This window comes from Acomys minous (assembly GCF_964271855.1).
Source record: "Acomys minous genome assembly, chromosome: 20".
Taxonomy (NCBI): Eukaryota; Metazoa; Chordata; class Mammalia; order Rodentia; family Muridae; genus Acomys; species Acomys minous.
In genome coordinates this window covers 9,141,037-9,162,467 of record NC_140502.1, presented here as the reverse complement: position 1 = coordinate 9,162,467, position 21,431 = coordinate 9,141,037, and the positions used below count along the sequence as shown (strand labels likewise).

Here is a 21,431-nt window from a genome sequence, read left to right as displayed (position 1 = left end):
ATGCCAGCTCTCAGACCCAGTATGTTTCAGGCATCCCAAGAGTCAGTGCATACCTGCTGTTCTCCATCTCTGCTGCTCAGGAGTGACATGTAGTCCCCACAAAAGATGTCCAATCTCAGACAGCTAAGCAAACACTCACCTGAAAGTGCAGGGTTCCCGGAGACCAGGTTCAGTCCTGCAAGAGAGTTACCTCTAAGTGTTCGCTCTGAATAAGAGCAGACCTTGCAATTGCAGATGCTTTCTGAGCTGTTGAGACATTGATGGACGATGGCATGGGTTTAAGGTGCATTCCCTCTCAGACCAGAATTCACCCTCTTAATCTTCGCATCTCACCAAGACACAGCAGGGCAGTGAGAGTGGGAGTCATGGCGTCTTCCAGTTGCCAGAGATGGCAGATATTTCGTCTTCTTGTTGTAAGAATCCACACAAAGTGTATGTCCTATTCAGGCTCATTTCTTCTTTGTGTCATGAGGACATCATCTTATCAGGCTCTGAGGAAGAGGAACTAATCTTGTGTAGTGGCTGGCTGCTATTTCCCCAGTTCTGTGCTGGGTTGGCATGAAGATTATGTGGCTTCAGTATATTAGTTTTTCTTTACTTTTGATTTTGTTTCTGACAGAACATCTTGAATCTTATTCAGGTCTCAAATTCCTCATTCTATTTCCTCAGCTCTCTGTGGGTGGGCATTACAAACACACCCACATTGGGCTTTGGTCTCTTGATGCAGATCATCACCACTTTACCCATGTCCATCTGCCTGAATGGTCCCAATCACCAAAAACTAGGACTAGACACAAACACAAACCGGCCATCTTCCTGGTCCAGCACTTTCACATGAGGAGGCTTAGAGCTGGTGGCACTTTTTCTGTCGAAGCTTCTTCTTGGTTCTACTTATTCAAACAGAACAAACTAATGGCCAGTTGGCTACCAGGCCCTTGAGATGATTTGGGGATGCTATGTAAACTTTTCTTGGGGATATATAAACAATGCCCACTCATTAATGGTGAGACACGTTGTGCAAAGACTCCACACAAATCCAACTGGTGAACTAATGGTCTATATTAGGGTCCATTACAAATGTGTGACCCTCTCTGCATATCTATTCAATATAGTAATTGAAGTTTTAACTAGAGAGATAAGACAACTAAAGGAGATCAAAGGGATATAAATTGAGAGGGAAGAAGTCAAATATTGCTATTGGAAGATGATATGATACTATACATAAGTGAACTAAAAATTTTACCAGAGATCCTACAGCTGATAAAAACATCCAACAAAGTAACTGTATACTAAATTAACTCAAAATATCAGTAGTTCTCCTCCATTGAAATGATAAACAGGATGAAGTATAAATTCCCGAAAACCACCCTTCACAATAGCCATAAAATAAAATATCTTAGTTTAATTCTATCCAATTAAGTGAAAGACCTACATGATATGAACTTTAAGTGTCTGGAGAAAGAAATTGAAGAATTTTTCAGAAGATGGGAAGATGTCCCTTGCATGTGGATCACTGCGATTCACATACTAAAAATGACCATCTTTTTTTCCAAGATATATATTAATTTATTAATTTGTTCTTGTTACATCTCAATGGTTATCCCATCCCTTGTATCCTCCCATTGTTCCCTCCCTCCCATTTTCCCATTATTCCCCTCACCTGTGACAGTTCCTGAGGGGGACTTCCTCCCCCTGTATATACTTTAGGGTATCAAGTCTCTTCTTGGTAGCCTGCTGTCCTTCCTCTGAGTGCCATCAGGTCTTTCCCTCCAAGGAAAATGGTCAAATATGAGGCACCAGAGTACATGAGAAAGTCATATCTAACTCTCCACACTACTGTGGAGAATGTTTGACCTTTGGCTAGATCTGGGTAGGGGTTTAAAGGTTATTGCGTGTATTGTCCTTGGCTGGTGCCTTAGTTTGAGCGGGACCCCTGTGCCCAAATCTGCCTATCATAATGTTCTACTTGTAGGTTTCTAGGACCCTCTGGATCCTTCTACTTTGCTATTCTCCCATGCTTGTCGCATGTAGAGTCCCAGTAGAATGTACTCCCCACTGTCCCAGTTTTCTGGTAATTGAAGGCTTTCATGTGACATGCCCCTTGGGCTAATATGCAGATATAAGTGAGTATATACCATTTGAGTCTTTCTGCTTCTGCGTTAACTCACTCCTTATGATCATTTCTAGCTCAGTCCATTTATCCACAAATTTTGGAAATTCCTTGTTTGTAATAGCTGAATAGTATTCCATAGTGTATATGTACCACAATTTCTTTATCCACCACCAAACCAAATAACCCAGTTGAGAAAGGGGCTTGGAACTAAACAGAGAATTCTCGACAGAGGAATACCAAATGGCGAGAAACACTTAAAAAAAATGCTCAACCTCCTTAATCATCAGGGAAATGCAAATCAAAACATCTCTGAGATTCCATATTACACCCATTAGAGTGGCTAAGATAAAAAATTCAAGCGAAACCACCTGCTGGCGAGGATGTGGGGAGAGAGGAACACTCCTTCATTGCTGGTGGGAATGCAAACTAGTACAGCCACTTTGGAAATCTATCTGGTGCTATCACAGAAAAAATGGGAATAGTGCTTCCTCAAGACTCAGCTAGTCCACTCCTTGGAATATACCCAGAAGATGCTCCAGCACACAACAAGAAAATTTGCTCAACCATGTTCATAGCAGCCTTATTCATAATACCCAGAACATGCAAAAATGACTATCTTACCAAAAGCAATATACAGATTCAATGCAATTTCCAGCAGAATTCCAAAAAATTCTTTACAAATCGGAAAGAACTATACTCGTCCTGTACAGTAAAAGAATGTCTGGAGGCATCTGTATCCCTCCATTATCTCATAGTGTAGTACAGAGTAATAGTAATAAAAAATACATATTTTGTAAAAAATGAAAAATTTAGCCAATGGATTCATTTTGAAAACCAAGGAGTAAATCCATACATCGATGCACACTTGCATTTCAACAAAGGAACCAAAACATTACAACGGAACAACAACAAACAAAGAATCATCAACAAATGTTGTTGTTCTAAGTGTATGTTTGCAAGTAAAAGAATGCAAATATATCCATACCAATCACCCTGCATAAAACTGAAGTCTAAGTAGATCTAAGACCTCATGATAAAAGTAGAAACACGAAATTTGATAAATGAGACAGTAGAGAATATCCTTGAATGCACTGGCAGAGGACACAAATTCCAGAACAGAACACCAGCAGCTCAGGCACTAAGATCAACAAGCAATAAATGAGACCACATAAAACAGAAAAGGTTCTGTAAGGCAAGAGACACCATCAAAAACAAAAACTGCCAGGCTACGAAATTGGAAAAGATCTTCACCAACCCTGCATCTGTCAGAGGGCTTATATCCAAAATGTATAAAGCACTCAAGAAATTAGACAACAACAAATGAAATAACCCAATTAAAAATGGTGTACAGAGCTAAATTAGAGAATTCCTGACAGAGGGACACCTAATGGCCCAGAAGCACTTAAAAAATTGACCAGCATCTTTAGTCATCAAGAAAATACAAATGGGAGGGATCCAAGATGGTGGCGAGCAGTTTGGACCGTGTTTGAAAGCTCCAGTGAACAATTCAGGGAATTGCACAGATTTCTGAGCCAGGAACACCAAAGTCCCCACACCACGGCAGCAGAAGTGCTCCACGGTTCGTAGGGACCAGGGTGCAGAGGACCTGCTTGCCCCTGCACATGGGAGGAGCATGGACTTTCTCAGATCAGAGCAGCAGCAGCAGAGACAGCAGTGCCATCAGCGGCACCAGCGGCACCAGTGGCTCCAGTGGCTCCAGCGGCACCAGCGGCAGTGGCTGAGGTTTGCAGCTCAGAGCCTTCCAGTGGAGGCGATTGGTGTGTGGACAGTGGGAGTTGCTGTGGGAGAGGGGAGTCTGGACAGGATTTGGGTCACATGGTGCCTTGAGACCCAAACTGGACTCAGCAGACAGTTCAGCCCCAGAGTCCTGGGTTTGCTCAGTGAGCTGTGCCGTGGAGAAGCTGGCTCAGCTCAGCAAGCAATTCTGCCTGAGGCACAGCTCCCCTGCTGTGATACAGGCTGGGCAGTGTGCTGACTTCCACCCTAGGCTCCAGCTCAGGGCAGCTGCAGTTTTCCTACTGTGACACAAGCTGGGCAGAGCACTCTGTTCCACCCTAGGCGCTTGCTCAGCGCAGTCGCAGTTTCCCTGCTGTGACACAAGCTGGGCGGAGCACTCAGTTTCACCCTAGGTGCTTGCTCAGCACAGTCGCAGTTACCCTGCTGTGATGTAAGCCGGGCAGAGCGCTGACTTCCACCCTAGGCGCTTGCTCAGTGCAGTCGCAGTTTCCCTGCTGTGACACAGGCTGGGTGGAGTGCTCAGTTCCACCCTAGGCCCTTGCTCAGTGCATTCGCAGTTTTGCTGTGATGCAGGCTGGGTGGAGCGCTCACTTCTACCCTAGGTGCTTTTTCAGTGCAGTCACAGTTCTCCTGCTGTGGGAGACGGTCCAGGCCCTGAGAAACTAGCTGAGCTCAACGTGTAGTTCGGGCCCAGTATCCCTGGCTGGACTTGGCAGGGAACCCAAAAGGCTGTGGATACCTTGGCCTGATCCAACGCTCATTCAGAGACCCAGAATGATTGCAGGACCCACAGCAAAGGGGAGCTGAGGATCACGGGCTGTGAGAGCCCAAAATGACAGGGCTAACCTCCTGACATCCACACCAGTGAAGTATCAGGGCTTCCAGCCTACAGAAATCTTGAGAAAACAAGTGAATCTATTATCAGACTCCCTCCACCCAACTCTGGAAGTTACCCAACAAAAACAGAGACGGCAAGATGTCTAAAAGACAGGGTAAAAGCATACGCAAAACACCCCAAAACAACATGGCGTCTCCAGTTCCCAGCTATCCCAAAGAAAACAACCCGGAGAACTCAAATACAACGGAAACACAAGAAAATGACCTCAAATCCTTGGTAATGAGGATGTTAATGGAGGAAACAAATAAAATTCAAAATCAGATGCAGGAAGATGCAGCCAAGCAGGTGTGAGACATAAAAGAAGCACATAGAGTGGAGCTGGAAATTTTTCAGGAAAATGTAAACAACCAGATGAAAGAAATAAAAAAATCTGTTCAAGATATGAAGATGAAAATGGATTCAATGATAAACACACAGACAGAAGAAAAACGATAACGTGAGGCCTCAGAGAAGAAGGCGAATGACACAGTGCTGCCTTTTCTAACAGAATCCAAGAGATGGAAGAACGAATCTCAAGTCTAGAAGATACAATCACAGATCTTGAAGCAACCATTAAAGAAAATGCCAAATCTGGAAAACTCCTGACACAAAACATCCAAGAAATTAAGGACACCATGAAAAGAAGAAATCTGAGGATAATAGGCATTGAAGAAAGAGAAGATATCAGACTCCAAGGCCCAGAAACTATTCTCAACATAATCATAGAAGAAAATTTCCCCAATCTAAAGAAAGAGATGCCTATAAACATACAAGAGGCATACAGAACACCAAATAGAATTGACCAGAAAAGAAAAACTGCCCATCACATAATAATCAAAACACAAAACATACAGAACAAAGAAAAAATATTAAAAGCTGCAAGGGAAAGGGACCAAATAACATTTAATGGCAAACCTATCAGGACTACACCCGACTTCTCAGCAGAGACCATCAAAGCCAGAAGGGCCTAGACAGAGATCTTGCAAAGCCTAAGAGACCACAGATGCCAGGCCAGACTACTTTACCCAGTAAAACTAGCAATAAGCATTGATGGAGAAAACAAAATATTCCATGACAAAACCAAATTCAAACAGTACCTATCCACAAATCCAGCTTTACAGAAGGTACTAGAAGGAAAACTCCATCCCAAAGGGTCAAGTTACAACCAAAACTACTCAGGAAATAGATAACTATACCATGGCAAAAACACAATCACACGAAAGCTCGACTGGAACCAATATCAAAATGAAGACTCTTAATAGTAACTGGTCATTAATATCTCTCAATATCAATGGTCTCAATTCTCCAATAAAAAGACACAGACTAACTGAATGGGTGCATAAACAGGATCCAACATTCTTCTGCATTCAAGAAACACATCTCACCCATAATGATAGGTATTACCTCAGGATAAAAGGTTGGAAAAAAATATTCCAAGCAAATTGTCACAAGAAGCAAGTAGGCATAGCCATTTTAATATCGAACAAAATAGACTTTCAACCAAGATTAATCAAAAGGGATGAGGATGGACACTTCATACTCATCAAAGGTAAAGTCAACCAAGATGACATCACAATTCTGAACATCTATGCTCCCAATACAAGGGCACCCATATTTGTAAAAGATCTGCTAAAAAGGCTTAAACCACACATCGATCCCCACACAATAATAGTGGGAGACTTCAACACCCCACTCTCACTGAAGGACAAGTCATCGAAACAGAAACTAAGCCGAGAAATAACATCATTAACCAAGGCCATGGGTCAAATGGATCTAACAGATATCTACAGAACCTTTCACCCAAACAAGAAAGAATATACCTTCTTCTCTGTACCCCTTGGAACCTTCTCCAAAATTGATCACATCGTAGTTCACAAAGAAAGCCTCAACAGATACAAGAGGATTGAAATAATACCTTGTATCCTATCAGATCATCATGGGCTTAGGCTGCAATTCAACAACAACAGAAATAACAAAAAGCCTACACGGATGTGGAAACTAAACAACTCTCTGCTAAATGACACCTGGGTCAGGGAAGAAATAAAGAAAGAAATCAAGGAGTTTCTGAAATTCAATGAAAATGAAGGAACAACATACCCAAATTTGTGGGATACATTGAAAGAAGTGCTAAGAGGAAAATTCATAGCACTAAGTGTAAGACCCCCAGCACGGTGGTCTTAACGTGGAGACCCCCACCAAGAACCAGCGAGACCAAGGTTTCGGTTGCAACACGCAAGAGGCTTTATTGCAGGGGGTCGGGTACCCGGGCGTCTCAGTCTCTGGAGAGGCTGGCGCGTCGAGCGAGTCTTTCGGGGGCCTTTTATAGGGATTTTAGCGGGAAGCGCGGGTACAGAAGCGAGAAGCATAGTTACAGGGCTCTGATTGGTAAATTTAAATGAGGCGAGGTTATGGCCCGGTCATCAGATGAGCTCTAAGAACAGGGGAGTTTACCCATTCTCTGGGCCAGGTGGCTGACCATAAATATCTTGTTTGACAAGGACAAACTCTTTCTGTTATCTCAGCATGTTTTTATCTTTTTTTCTCTGGGCCCTAGGCCTCATCTTATCCCGGGAACCTATTATTCTAGTCTTGTCTTGCAAGATAGCGTTACTGCTGCTATGCTTGCTATGGCGGGTGCACAGGGGAGGGTGTCTTACATTCCCCCCTCTTGTTGTAAATTGAATGAAATCTTTCATTTAATGACCTCTGGTTTTACCTGTTGGAGCTGTTGGTATTGTTGGGTTAGAACCAAGGCCTGTACAACCGATAGACGGTCTCGGATGAATTGCATCAGTCTGTTAAGGATGCAGGGCCCAAAAAGTAGGAGCAGGATAATAATTAATAAAGGGCCCGTTATGGTAGATATTAAAGTGGTGAACCAAGGAGCCTTATTAAACCAGTTTTCATACCAAGTTCGTCCTGATTTAAATTGTAACTGTCGCTGCTTTAGCCTTTTTCGCAGCTTAGACATACTATCTCTGACTACTCCTGTATGGTCAGCATAAAAACAACATTTTTTTGAGGGCTGCACAGAGCCCACCCTTTTTCAGGAACAAGATATCTAACCCTCTACGATTTTGGAGCACTACCTCAGAAAGGGAGGTCAGGGACTGTTTTAATGCACTAATGGATTCTTTTAATGCTTGAAGGTCTGCGTTCATGGCCTGCTGTAACTGCTGAAAATGAGCAACCTGAGTGAGAGCAGTAGTCCCGGTTCTGATCCCTGCCGCAACCCCCCCCCGACTGTTAATCCTTTTAATAGCAGTGCCAGAGTGATGGATATTGGCTCTCGGGGGTAGCGATTGATCCCCTCAAAGTGGCGATGTAGGTCGGAGGGGTCATGGTATGTGATCTTGGGGAAGAGTTGAATCAATACACAGAAGTCCGAGGACATTTTAAGGACGGATGTCGTGACGCATGGGGTTAACCCAGTGTTACAGGCCCAGTAGGTCCCATTTGGGCCGGTAAGGTACCTGGTTTCTGAAGCTTTCGGAGTGCTGGTCAAGGTGGTGTTGCACAGAGATTTATGGGACGAGGGGACGGTCCCTAAGCAAGTTCCTTTCCAGAAGATTTTAGACAGTGTGAGACAGTGAGGGGTATTGGAGAGGCACCTATTGTCTGGGGTAGAGGAGTTAGTAATGCTGGCCATAAGGGCAATCCCCTCGTAGTAAGGGGGTTGGGAGGTGAGACACATCCAACATTCCTCCGTCTTTTCCAGGGAAGTATAGTTTAAGGCCTGGTATGTCCCTGTAACCAGGTCTAAAAGTGGGTTTCCTGTATTAGAATGTGATTTCAGGGCAGGGAGGGTGCTAGGGCCCATTGAGTATGGCATCAATGGCGTGGGTTGGGGTAGTACCTGGGGTCTTGGCTGGGCCTGATGTGGCTTAGTCAGGACGGGGTTCGGGCCTATAGCCAGAGTGGGAGCTGTAGTCAGGGTTAACTTGATCTTAAAAATTAGTCCAGGGTCTCTTCCTGGGGCATATAATCGTAATCCCCAGTTGTTTTTTTTAAGCCATTGGCGATCTTGTTTTTTTTTTTTTCTCTGTAAACTTGATGACCAAAGGGTTGCAATAGCTATTTTGGCAAGGCTGAGGGCAGTTAGGGTCATTGGTGCTATTTTTTTTTTTTACCGTGATCAGGTCCCAGCTGGAAGAAGGGTTCCAGTAGGCCTCGCCTGTAGTCTCACAACCCCATGAAGCACAATAGAAATCAGGGATCCCTCTACACTGACGCTTAAGCTGTCGAGATTGACCTTGTCCCGGGCACACATAGAACTCGGCAGACCGGAGATTAGTCCAGGTGTACTGGTTTGAACATCCATAAAGGTCGGAGGGTATATGGATGGGGAGAGTGCCTGATGATGTGCTGCCCCCAGAGCATGAAGTCTCACCGGATTCAGGGAAATTAGAGCCAGGGAGCCAGTCGGATGACTCGGCTGCCAGCTTACAGATGTCTGGTGTCAAGTCCGGCCACCAGGTCCATGGGGGGTGCAGCGCAGTGATCGACCAGATGGTGTCTCCTTTATTATTGGTTACCTCCCAGGTTTGTTGTACTGGGATATGAGGGCTGGCGGACGGGGTCCAGGGGAGGGTTAGGAGGAGAACAGTGAGGGTCATGGGGTGAATTAGGTTCAGGAAAGTCTTATCTTTAAAGGGTTGTCGGTCTGATGTGCTCTTTATGTGATCCTGTCTGTGTCTTTGGCCGCCTTGACGTGAGCAGCGTGGATCCATGTGGCAATTCCGTCAACCTTGAGAGCCGTCGGGGTAGTCAGGAGTACGGCGTAGGGTCCCTTCCAGCGGGGTTCGAGGTTCTTGGTCCGGTGACGTCGGACCCAGACGTAGTCTCTAACCTGGAATGGGTGAGGGGCCAGGGGCTTGTCAAGCTGGTCTTTATAAGCGCGGGCTAGGGGTTTTCATACCTCATTTTGCACCTTTTGGAGGGCTCTTAGGTGTGCCTGGAGGGAAGGCCTGGTGGCGAAGGAGCCGATATCTGGGTCAAGGAAGTGAACAATAGGAACATGTGAACCGTAGACAATCTCAAAAGGAGTAAGCCCATGTGGGCCGGGGGTGTTCCTAACCCTGTATAGGGCCAGGGGTAGCAGGGCCACCCAGTCCTTAGTGTCAGCTGTAAGCGTCAATTTGGTTAAAGTCTCTTTAATAGACCTGTTCATGTGTTCTACCTGTCCTGAACTCTGGGGTCTGTATGAACAATGCAATTTTTAATTAATCCCCAATAGTTTGGCCACCTGCTGGCTTACCTGGGAGACGAAGGCTGGTCCATTGTCGGACCCGATTACCTGTGGCATCCCGTAGCGAGGGAAAATATCATCCTAAAGCTTCTTGGAAACCACCTTGGCCGTCTCATGTTTGGTGGGGAAGGCTTCAGTCCATCCTGAAAAAGTATCTACGAAGACCAGCAGGTACCAGTACCCGTATATACCTGGTTTGACCTCCGTGAAGTCAATTTTTTAATGGGTCCCTGGCCGGTGTCCTCGGACCCTAGTTCCTGACAGGTTCAAGGACCTGTTATTATTGACCAACGCGCAGGGCTGGCAATTGTCAGCGGCTCTCTGGAGGGCCTCCTTTTTTTTAAGAGGTAAAAGTCCGTCTCTTCTCTTTCGAGGAGGGTCTTCATTTTTTGAGCACTTAAATGAGTGAGCTTATGGAAGTAGTCAATCAAATAGTTAGTCTCTTTTGAGGGGATGACTACCTTGTCTTGATACCGCCAATGGTTGGGGCCTTCAGGGAGAGCGCCCATCTTGTGAAGTCTCTGTATGTCGTCGTTGGTGAATTTTTAACTCCGGTCCTGCTGTCCTGGCGCTCCGGTGTCCTCTTGTAAGGAGAGTGCCTCGAGAGTGTCGAGGGGTCTTGTAGCGGCTTGGCGGGCTGTCTCGTCAGCCAGCCGATTACCTCAAGCCTCAGGGGAGTCTCCTTTCTGGTGGCCCAGGCAATGGATGATGCTGAGCTGCTGGGGTAAAAAGAGGGCCTTCAGGAGGGCCAGGATTTCAGTCTTATTTTTAATTTCTTTACCTTCTGAGGTGAGGAGTCCTCGGCGCCGATAGATTTTTCCATGTACGTGGGCCGTGGCCAAGGCATACCGGCTGTCTGTATATACTGTTAGCTTTTTTTTTTGCCAGTTCCAGGGCCTTGGTCAGGGCGATCAGTTCAGCACGCTGGGCGGAGGTCCCTGGGGGCAGAGGGCTGGCCCATATTACCTGGCTGGTGGTGGTGATAGCCGCTCCGGCCCGTCGTGTCCCGTTATCCAGGAAGCTGCTCCCATCCGCATACCAAACGAAGTCTGGGTGAGGGAGAGGCTGGTCAGTGAGGTCAGGGCGGGTTCCGTGGGTTTCCGCCAGGACTTGCTGACAGTCATGATCCTCGGGCCCGTCTGGGAGAGGGAGCAGCGTGGCAGGGTTGAGATTGGTCGTTGGCCCAAAGGTGACTCTGTCCGAGTCTAAAAGCATGGCCTGGTAATGGGTTACCCGGGCGTTGGAGAGCCATCCGTCTGGGGCTGCCGGACCAGGGATTTCATGGCATGGGGCACCAAGATAGTAATTGGCTGTCCCATGGTGAGTTAATTAGAGTCTTTAAGGAGTAAGGCAGCTGTAGCAACCATCCGTAGGCAAGGGGGCCAGCCTGCTGTCACAGGGTCCAGTTTCTTAGAGAGGTAGGCTATAGGCCTTTTTCAGGGCCCCAGTCTCTGGATTAGAATTTTCTTGGCGTAGCCTTGTTTCTTGTCAATGAACAGCTCAAAGGGCTTGGTTAAATCGGGCAGCCCCAGTGCGGGGGCTGAGATTAAGGCAGTCTTGATAGCCTCGAAGGCCTGTTGATGGGTGGGCTCCCAGGTAAACATCGTTCCCGGCTTGGTAAGGGGGTACAGGGGAGTTGCCATTTCTGCGATCCCAGGGATCCAGAGGCGGCAAAAGCCCGCTGTTCCTAGAAATTCTCTGAGTTGACGGGGGGACCGCGGTGGCGGGATTTGGAGGACAGTTTGTTTTCTAGCCGGGGTGAGCCACCTCTGTCCATCCTTGATGAAGTAACCTAGGTAGGTCACTTCAGTCTGGCAAATTTGTGCCTTCTTGAAAGAGGCTCGATACCCTAGCCGTCCCAGGACTTGTAGGAGGACGTGGGTTCCCCGTTGGCAGTTCTCCTTAGAGGGGGCTGCCAGGAGGAGATCATCTACATATTGGAGCAATATGAGGTCTGGGTATTGTACCCTGAAGTTGGCCAAATCACGGTGTAGGGCCTCATCAAACAGGGTGGGGCTATTTTTAAATCCCTGGGGCAGCCGTGTCCATGTTAGTTGCCCTGAAATCCCCAATTCAGGGTCCTTTTATTCGAATGTAAAGAGAGGCTGGCTGGAGGGGTGCAGTCTTAGGCAGAAGAAAGCATCCTTTAAGTCCAGCACAGTGTACCAGACATGGTCTGGGGATAGCCCCGTCAGTAGATTGTAAGGATTGGGGACAGTAGGATGTATGTCTTTAACCCGTTTGTTGACTTCTCTTAAGTCTTGGACCGGCCGATAATCTCCCATCCCGGGCTTTTTAACAGGAAGCAAGGGGGTGTTCCAGGGAGACTGACAAAGAGTCAGTATGCCTTGGTCCAGGAGTCTCCGAATATGAGGCCGTATCCCCAGGTAGGCTTCCTGGGACATAGGGTACTGCCGAATAGAGACTGGGGTGACAGAAGTCTTCAGGTGTACTAATATGGGGGGCTGTTGGTGAGCTAGACCCATTTTTCCAGTTTCGGCCCATGAAGATGGGTAAAGGGCGTGCCAGTCTGGGCTAGGGGTATCGTTCCCAGGGGGGTCAGTCTCATACAATCTGTATTCGTCTTCTAGATTTAATACTGAAGTCTGAATAGGCCGCCCTTGTGGTCCTGTCACACAAGTGTGCCCTTCTTCGAAGTGAATTTGGGCCTTGAGTTTGGTTAACAAGTCCCTTCCCAGGAGGGGATATGGGCAGTCCGGGACGTGAAGGAAAGAATGTGAGACCTTACTGGTTGCAAGATGTACTTTCCTCTCGGTGGTCCAGCGGTAAGACTTCCCGCCAGTCGCTCCTTGCACCTAGGCAGTCTTTGTTGTCAGGGGCCCCGGTGCGGTGGTGAGGACGGAGTGCTGAGCTCCCGTATCCACCAAGAAGGTGACGGGTTGCCCCTCCACATTTAGAGTTAGCCGGGGTTCAGGGGGAGGCTCCTGACCCTGACTTTTTCAGTCTTCTAAGTTGAGGAGAGCCGCGGAGGGGGGGCCCTACGGGGCCCTTTGGGACGTCTGGGACAGTCCCGTACCCAGTGGCCTCTTTTTTTACAATAGGCACATTGGTCCTTATCCACAGGGGCCTTTCTCCGTTCTCCCTGGCCCTGACTATCCTGGCACCCTGAAACTACGGTGGCCAACAGTCTACTCATTTCCCTATGTCTCTTCTTATCTCTAGCATTCTCCCTTTCTTCCGCTTCTTTTCTCAATCTTTCTTCCTTTTTCTTAGACTTTTTTCTAAGCCATTTTTTTTCCGGCGTCTCTCTCTTATTATAAACTTTCTCTGCCTCCTTTAAAAGATCCTGAACTGTACTTTTTTTGAGTTCTTTTAATCTCTCTAATTTGCGTCTGATATCTGGGGCAGATTGCCAGACAAAGGACATGGCCAGAGTGGTGACCTGGAGAGGGTTCTCAGGGTCATATGGAGTGTAAACCCGGTAAGCTTTTTTCAGACGCTCAAGAAAAGCTGACGGCGTCTCATCTGCTTTCTGAGTAACCATCTTAACCTGTGCCAAATTGGTGGGCCGCCTGGCGGCTTTTTGGAGACCCGCTATGAGCAGCTGGCGATAAAGACATAGGTGGGCCCTACCTTCCTCAGTGTTGAAGTCCCAGTCCGGTCGTTCCAAGGGGAAAGCACTGTTGATTTTATTTGGCAGCTGGGTAGGCCGCTCATTAGCTCCTGGGACGCTCTTGCGTGCTTCCAGAAGGACGCGCTGCTTTTCTTCGGAGGTGAGGAGCGTCTGTAGGAGCTGTTGGCAGTCGTCCCAGGTGGGTTGATGAGTGACTAAAATAGACTCAATAAAGGAAGTTAACCGGGAGGGATCCTTAGAGAAAGGAGGGTTATTATTTTTCCAGTTATAAAGATCTGAGGCAGAAAACGGCCAATATTGGATCTGGCTGCCCATGCCAGCCCGAAGGGGGAAGGCCTGAGAGGTCTGGGGTGGAACTTCACGCCGGCTACGGAGTCAGCCGGCCATTGGTGAGGCCTCGGGCGCTGCGGCGGGAGCAATATCCTCAGGTGGCCCCGGCAAGGGAGGAGCCGAGGGAGTCGGGGGTCCGGCTGGTGAGGCTGGGCCTGGGGCCGCTGGGCCCTGATAAACGGGTGGTTTCTCGTTTAGGAGGTCAAGGAGGGGCCTCTCGTCTGGCGGCAAGGCCTTAGGGGGGGCGGACAACGGCGGGATAGAGACCGGCCCCAGAGGGGGCCGCCGGAGTGGGGGCCAGGGAAGGGGCTAAGGCGGGCGTGGTAAGAGAGGTGGGGATAGGAGGGGGCTGAGTGAGGAAAGGTTTGACCCATGGAGTGGGGGTCATGAACGAGAGATTCCCAAGTTATTATGTAGGGGACCTGGTCCGGATGACCATGTGGTCCAGGGTCCATAATTTTGGACTTGACCTGTAAAATGAGAGAAAGGTTAAAGGTGCCATCTCGTGGCCACCCGGTGTTAAACGTGGGCCATTCGGCGGAACAGAAAGTCTCCCATTTGCCCTTGTAGACTTTTACTGACAGATTGTGTGCAATGACACTGACCTCTTTGAAATGCTGTAAGGTAAGGGTTAATGGGGTGGCAAGAGTCTGACCCATGGTACCAAAAATATAAAACGAAAGACAACAGAGGAAAACTAGACACAAAAGACCAAAAACAGCCTGCGCAGGACGCTTGCGCCAAAGCGAAAGTAAAACGGAGGTTGGAGACGGCGGCTCGGGCGCCGCAGGGGATCCGGATTCCTCGTCTCCCAGATGAGGCGAATAGCCTCTCAGATGGGCCGGGGCCCCAAATAACCCTGGGGCAGAAAGGGTTCTGGTGGGACGGAAAGTCCCTACGGAATTCCGCGGGGACGTCTCCCAGGGGCACAAGGAAGAAGTCCGAGTCCGTCAACTCCTTCTAGTCCTTGCCAGATTCAGGGAGTCTGCGCAGACACCAAGACACGTAAAGATTAACAGAGAGACGAAATGACAACAACTACTAAGCCGGCCGGCACAAAGGCTTACCTCCCGAATTTGGGTCGGTGGTCCCTGGGCAGGGGTCTCAAATCTCGGTGAGACCTCCAAATGTAAGAACCCCAGCACGGTGGTCTTAACGTGGAGACCCCCACCAAGAACCAGCGAGACCAAGGTTTCGGTTGCAACACGCAAGAGGCTTTATTGCAGGGGGTTGGGTACCCGGGCGTCTCAGTCTCTGGAGAGGCTGGTGCGTCGAGCGAGTCTTTCAGGGGCCTTTTATAGGGATTTTAGCGGGAAGCGTGGGTACAGAAGTGAGAAGCATAGTTACAGGGCTCTGATTGGTAAATTAAATGAGGCGAGGTTATGGCCCGATCATCAGATGGGCTCTAGGAACAGGGGAGTTTACCCATTCTCTGGGCCAGGTGGCTGACCATAAATATCTTGTTTGACAAGGACAAACGGTGTCTGTTATCTCAGCATGCTTTTATCTTTTTTCTCTGGGCCCCAGGCCTCATCTTATCCCGGGAACCTATTATTCTAGTCTTGTCTTGCAAGATAGCGTTAATGCTGCTATGCTTGCTATGGCGGGTGCACAGGGGAGGGGGTCTTACACTAAGTGCCTTTAAAAACAAATTGGAAGCATCGCACATAAACACCTTAATGACACAACTGGAAGCCCTAGAAAAGAAAGAAGCAGAAACACCCAAAAGGAGTAGACATCTGGAAATAATCAAACTCAGGGGTGAAATTAACAAATTAGAAACTAAGAAAACAGTCCAAAGAATCAACAAAACCAAGAGCAGGTTCTTTGAGAAAGTCAACAAGATAGACAGACCATTAGCCAAACTAACTAAAAGGCAGAGAGACAGTATGGAAATCAACAAAATCAGAAATGAAAAGGGAGACATAACAACAGACACTCAAGAAATACAAAGAATCATAAGATCCTACTTTGAAGGCATATAGGCCACAAAAATTGAAAATCTAAGGGAAATGGACGATTTTCTTGATCAATTTCACTTGCCAAAGTTGAGTGAAGAACAGATAAACAAGATAAATAGTCCCATTTCCCCTACAGAAATTGAAGTAATCATTGATAGTCTCCCAACAAAAAAAACACAGGGCCAGATGGTTTCAATGCAGAATTCTACAAGACCTTCAAGGGCGAGCTAATACCGATACTCTTCAAGCTACTCCAAAAGATAGAAAGGGATGGAACATTACCAAATTCATTCTATGAGGCCATAGTCTCATTGATACCTAAACCTAACAAAGACTCAACAAAGAAAGAGAATTTCAGACCAATTTCTCTGATGAACATCGATGCAAAAATACTAAATAAAATACTTGCAAAACGAATACAAGAGCACATCAAAGATATAATTCATCATGACCAAGTAGGCTTCATTCCAGGCATGCAGGGATGGTTTAATATATGGAAATCCACCAATGTAATCCACCACATAAACAAACTGAAAATAAAAAAAAACAGGATCATCTCTTTAGATGCAGAGAAAGCATTTGATAAAATCCAACACCCATTCATGTTTAAAGTTTTAGAGAGATCGGGAATACAAGGCACTTTCCTCGACATAATAAAGGCTATATATAGGAAGCCAATAGCCAAAATCAAAGTAAATGGTGAGATACTCAAGGAAATTCCTCTAAAATCAGGAACAAGGCAAGGCTGCCCACTCTCTCCATATCTCTTCAATATAATACTCGAAGTTCTAGCCAGAGCAATAAGACAACAAAAGGAGATCAAGGGTATTCAAATGGGAAAGGAGGAAGTCAAATTATCCCTATTTGCAGATGATATGATAGTCTACATAAGTGACCCTCAAAATTCCACCAGAGAACTCCTACAGCTGATAAACACCTTCAGCAAATTGGCTGGATACAAAATTAACTGAAAAAAGTCTGTAGCCTTCCTATACACAAATGGCAAGCTAGCAGAGGAAGAAATTAGGAAAACTACACTCTTCACATTAGCCACAAGCAATATAAAGTACTTAGTTTTTACTCTAACTAAGCAAGTGAAGGACTTGTTTGAAAAAATTTCAAAACTCTAAAGAAAGAGATTGAAGAGAGCATGAGAAGATGGAAGGATCTTCATTGCTCATGGATTGGGAGAATTAACATAATAAAAATGGGCATCCTACCAAAAGCAATCTACAGATTCAATGCAATCCCTATCAAAATACCTACACAATTTTTTAAAGACATTGAAAGTTCAATTCTGAACTTCATATGGAAAAACAAAAAACCGAGAATAGCTAAAACAATCTTGTACAATAAAAGGTGCTCCGGAGGAGTCTCCATACCTGATCTCAAACTGTACTATAAAGCAATAGTAATTAAAACAGCAACAGGCTGATTAATCAGTGGAATCGAATCGAAGATCCAGATATGAATCCACACACATAGGGTCACTTGATTTTCGACAAAGAAGCCAAATCCATTCGATGGAAAAGGGATAGCATCTTCAACAAGTGGTGCTGGTCTAACTGGATGTCTATGTGTAAAAAAAAAATGCAACTGGACCCATATTTGTCACCTTGTACAAAACTCAAATCCAAGTGGATTAAAGACCTCAACATAAAACCAGAGACACTAAGTTACTTAGAAGTAAAAGTGGGGAAGAGCCTGGAACATATTGGCACAGGAGACAACTTCCTGAACAGAACACCAACAGCCCAGACATTAATGTCAACAATTAATAAATGGGACTTCATGAGGCTGAGAAGCTTCTGTAAGGCAGGAGACACTGTCAAGAGAACAAAGCGACAGCCTACAGACTGGGAAAAGATCTTCACCAACCCTACATCTGACAAAGGTCTGATATCCAAAATATATAAAGAACTCAAGAAATTAAACACCACCAAACCAAATAACCCAATTGAGAAACGGGGCTTGGAACTAAACAGAGAATTCTCAACAGAGGAATATCAAATGGCTGAGAAACATTTAAAGAAAAGCTCAACCTCCTTAATCATCAGGGAAATGCAAATCAAAACAACTCTGAGATTCCATCTTACACCCATCAGAATGGCTAAGATCAAAAATTCAAGCGAAACCACCTGCTGGCGAGGATGTGGGGAGAGAGGAACACTCCTTCATTGCTGGTGGGAATGCAAACTAATACAACCACTTTGGAAATCTATCTGGTGTTATCTCAGAAAAATGGGAATAGGGCTTGCTCAAGACCCAGTTATGTCACTCCTTGGAATATACCCAGAAGATGCTCCAGCACACAACAAGAAAATTTGCTCAACCATGTTCATAGCTGCCTTATTCATAATAGCCAGGACATGGAAACAGCCTAAGTGCCCCTCAATAGAAGAATGGATAAAGAAACTATGATACAAATACACTATGGAATACTATTCAGCTATTAAAAACAAGGAATTCCCGAAATTTGTGGATAAATGGATTGAGCTAGAAATGATCATAATGAGTGAGTTAACCCAGAAGCAGGAAGACTCAAATGGTATATACTCACTTATATCTGCATATTAGACCAAGGGGCATGTCCCAGGAAAGCCTTCACTTACCAGGAAACTGAGACAGAGGGGAGGACATTCTAGTGGGACTCTAAATGAGAGAAGCATGGGAGAATAGCAAAGTAGAAGGATCCAGAGGGTCCTAGAAGCCTACAAGTAGAACATTATGATAGGCAGATTTGGGCACAGGGGTCCTGCACAAACTAAGGCACCAGCCAAGGACAATACAGGCGGTAAACCTTAAACCCCTACCCAAATATAGACAACAGACAGAACACTCTCCACAGTAGAGTGGAGAGTGGGATAAGACTTTCTCACATACTCTGGTGCCTCACCTTTGACCATGTCCCCTGGAGGGAGAGACCTGGAGGCACTCAGAGGAGGACAGCAGGTTACCAAGAAGAGACTTGATACCGTATGAGCATATACAGGGGGAGGTAATCCCCCTCAAGAACAGTCATAGGGGAGGGGAATAAGGGGAAAATGGGAGCGAGGGAAGAATGGGAGCATACAAGTGATGAAATAACCATTGAGATGAAACAAGAATAAACCAGTAAAGGAGAAAAAAAAGAAAATACAAATTAAAATCTCCGAAATTCCATCTTACACATGTCAGAATGGCTAAGGTCAAAAAACTCAAACAACGGCTCTTGTTGGTGAAGATGTGAGGCAAGAATATTCCGCTATAACTGGTGAGAGTGAAAACTTGTATACAAACATTGGATATCACTTTGGCAGTTTCTCAGAAAATTTATAAAAGTTCTACCTCAAGATACAGCTACACCTCTCTGGGGCATGTTCCTAAAATATGCTCCACCATAGCGCAAGGACGCTTACTCAGCTATGTTCATAGCAGCTTTATTTATAATCACAAAAACTAGAAACAACTTAGATGTTTCTAAAGCAACGAATGGATAAAAGACACTGTGGTACATTTACACGATGGCACACACCTCAGCTAATAGTAACAATAACACCATAAAATGTGCAGGCTAATGCATAGACCTAGAAAGGCCATACTGAGTGAAGTATCCAAGACACAGAAATACAAAGATGGTACGATGGTATGTACTCACTTATAAGTCAATAGTAGCCCAAAAACTACAAGGTAAATCATGTTATAATCCGCAGATCCAAACAGGCTAAATAACAAGTAGGGGACAAGGAAGGACCATTAAATCACTTTGAGAAGGGGAAGCAAAAGAGACACCTGGGATGGATGGTGGGAGGTAACTGGATGAGTAAGGGGAGTGGGAGGGGAACAGAAGGAATCATGTGTGGGGAGGATCATGGGAGAGAGAGCGGGAAGCTATTGTGAGAAGATGTATGTCTGGGACAAAAGCTAGAAATCAAGGACAATTGAAACTCTCTGGAGTCTGTGAGAGCCACTTTAAGTAAGACTTGTAGCAATAGGGGATACAGAACATGAACCAGTCACGTCTGTCTCGTAACCAGGGAGGGCGTCCAATGCAGAGATGGGGATAACAAACCAGACACAAAACTCTCGAACCACAATTTTCCTGCCTATAAGGGATGCAGGGATAAGATGGGGACAGAAAGACATGGATTGGCCAACCAAGGACAGGCCCATCCTGAATCCATGCCATGAGAGAGAGCCCACTCCACCCCTGACACTCCTAAAATTGCTCTGCTATACTCGAAGACAGGAGACTGGCAGAACTGTCATCTGAGTGGGTTCATTCAGCAGCTGATGAAAACTAAGAAAGTGGCCCAAGTCCTAAGAGTAGCTGGAACTCAGGATATCTTCTAGAAGAGATGGGGTGGGGAAGGATTGAAAAGGCCAGAGAAGTTGAGGGCAGCACAAGTAAAACCTACAGAATCAACTAACCTGGGCCCATAGAATCTTACAGAAACGGCAACACCAACCAGAGAGCATGAGTGCCATGGACCCAGGTACCCTACACATGTGTAGCACATGTAAAACGTGGTCCTCCAGTGGGACCGAAAACAGCAGAACCAGGGTCTGAAATTGAATCTATTGTTGACCTTTGGATCCCTTTCCCCTTCGATCCCTTTCCCCTAACTGGGATGCCTGTCTATCCTCAATAGACCAAGATGTGTCCAGTCCTATTACAGTTTGATATGTGAAAGGAGGTTTATATTCATGGGAAGTCTCCTATTCTCTGGATAGGAAGGAGGAGGGCATAGGGTAGGATGAGGGAATGAGAAGAGAGAAGGGATAGAAGCTCCAAAGAGGAAGTAAATATTAATTAAAAATTAATTTTAAAAGGAATTAATTAATTAATTAAAAATAATTTGAAAATAAAATAAGAAATTTATGGTCAACTGTTTTAGGTCTTACTATGTAAGTCCCGGTGTCCTGGGACTCACTATGTAAACCTGGGTATGTGGGACTAACAGAGATTCACCAACAAGCAATGGACTGCCAAGTGTTGACATAAGAGCGTGTCCCACAATGGAAAGCAGTGTTGGTAACTTTTCTGTGGTTTGCTGTCAGCCCATTTTCATGATAGTTATGAGTTTGGGAGTGCTTATGACCTTGAAGTACACAGGATCTATTAAATTTCTGACCTTTTTACAATCTACTTGAGGTACAAGTGGTATCCAGTCATATAAACATAACAGTTAAAGGACTCCTCTCTAGTCTCATGAAATACACATTGTTCACACATTAAGGGAACACAGTAAATGTCCGCAAAATTATGAGGCAAAAAAAACAGAAATGGAAGTTGAAGTTCCAGGGTGCACAAGGTTCCGTGTTAAAATCTGCTTAAATTAGCTGATATTTTTGGAATATGTAAATCCAACCAAGACAACCCCATCTGCCCATCATCTGGAGAGGATGCTGTTTGCTGTGTGACCAAATGCTAGAGGAGCTAGAAGGAAATGCCAAGGTACAGAATGGGGAAAAATGCATTATGGGCATTGAATTTGGTACCAACATATTCTAGTCAGAATTCATCAGTTGTTGCAGGATATTTGTTCACATAGTGAACTCCATAATTA

At 45.7% G+C, this 21,431-nt stretch overlaps 2 protein-coding genes across 3 annotated transcripts in view; both read right to left on the bottom strand.

The window, feature by feature from the left end:
* LOC311591267 (leukocyte immunoglobulin-like receptor subfamily B member 3) overlaps positions 1–475 on the bottom strand; it is a 130,029-nt gene extending 129,554 nt beyond the window's left edge. The window contains exons 1-2 of the mRNA XM_084770706.1: positions 334–475; positions 140–175 (exon numbers count right to left, since the gene is read on the bottom strand). Of these exons, the coding sequence (XP_084626832.1) occupies positions 140–175; positions 334–367 (70 nt within the window). The 5' untranslated portion in view covers positions 368–475. The remainder of the gene's footprint in view (positions 1–139; positions 176–333) is intronic.
* The window catches only part of LOC311591278 (leukocyte immunoglobulin-like receptor subfamily A member 5), a 99,201-nt gene that overhangs the window by 14,464 nt on the left and 63,306 nt on the right, over positions 1–21,431 (bottom strand). The window lies entirely within an intron of this gene.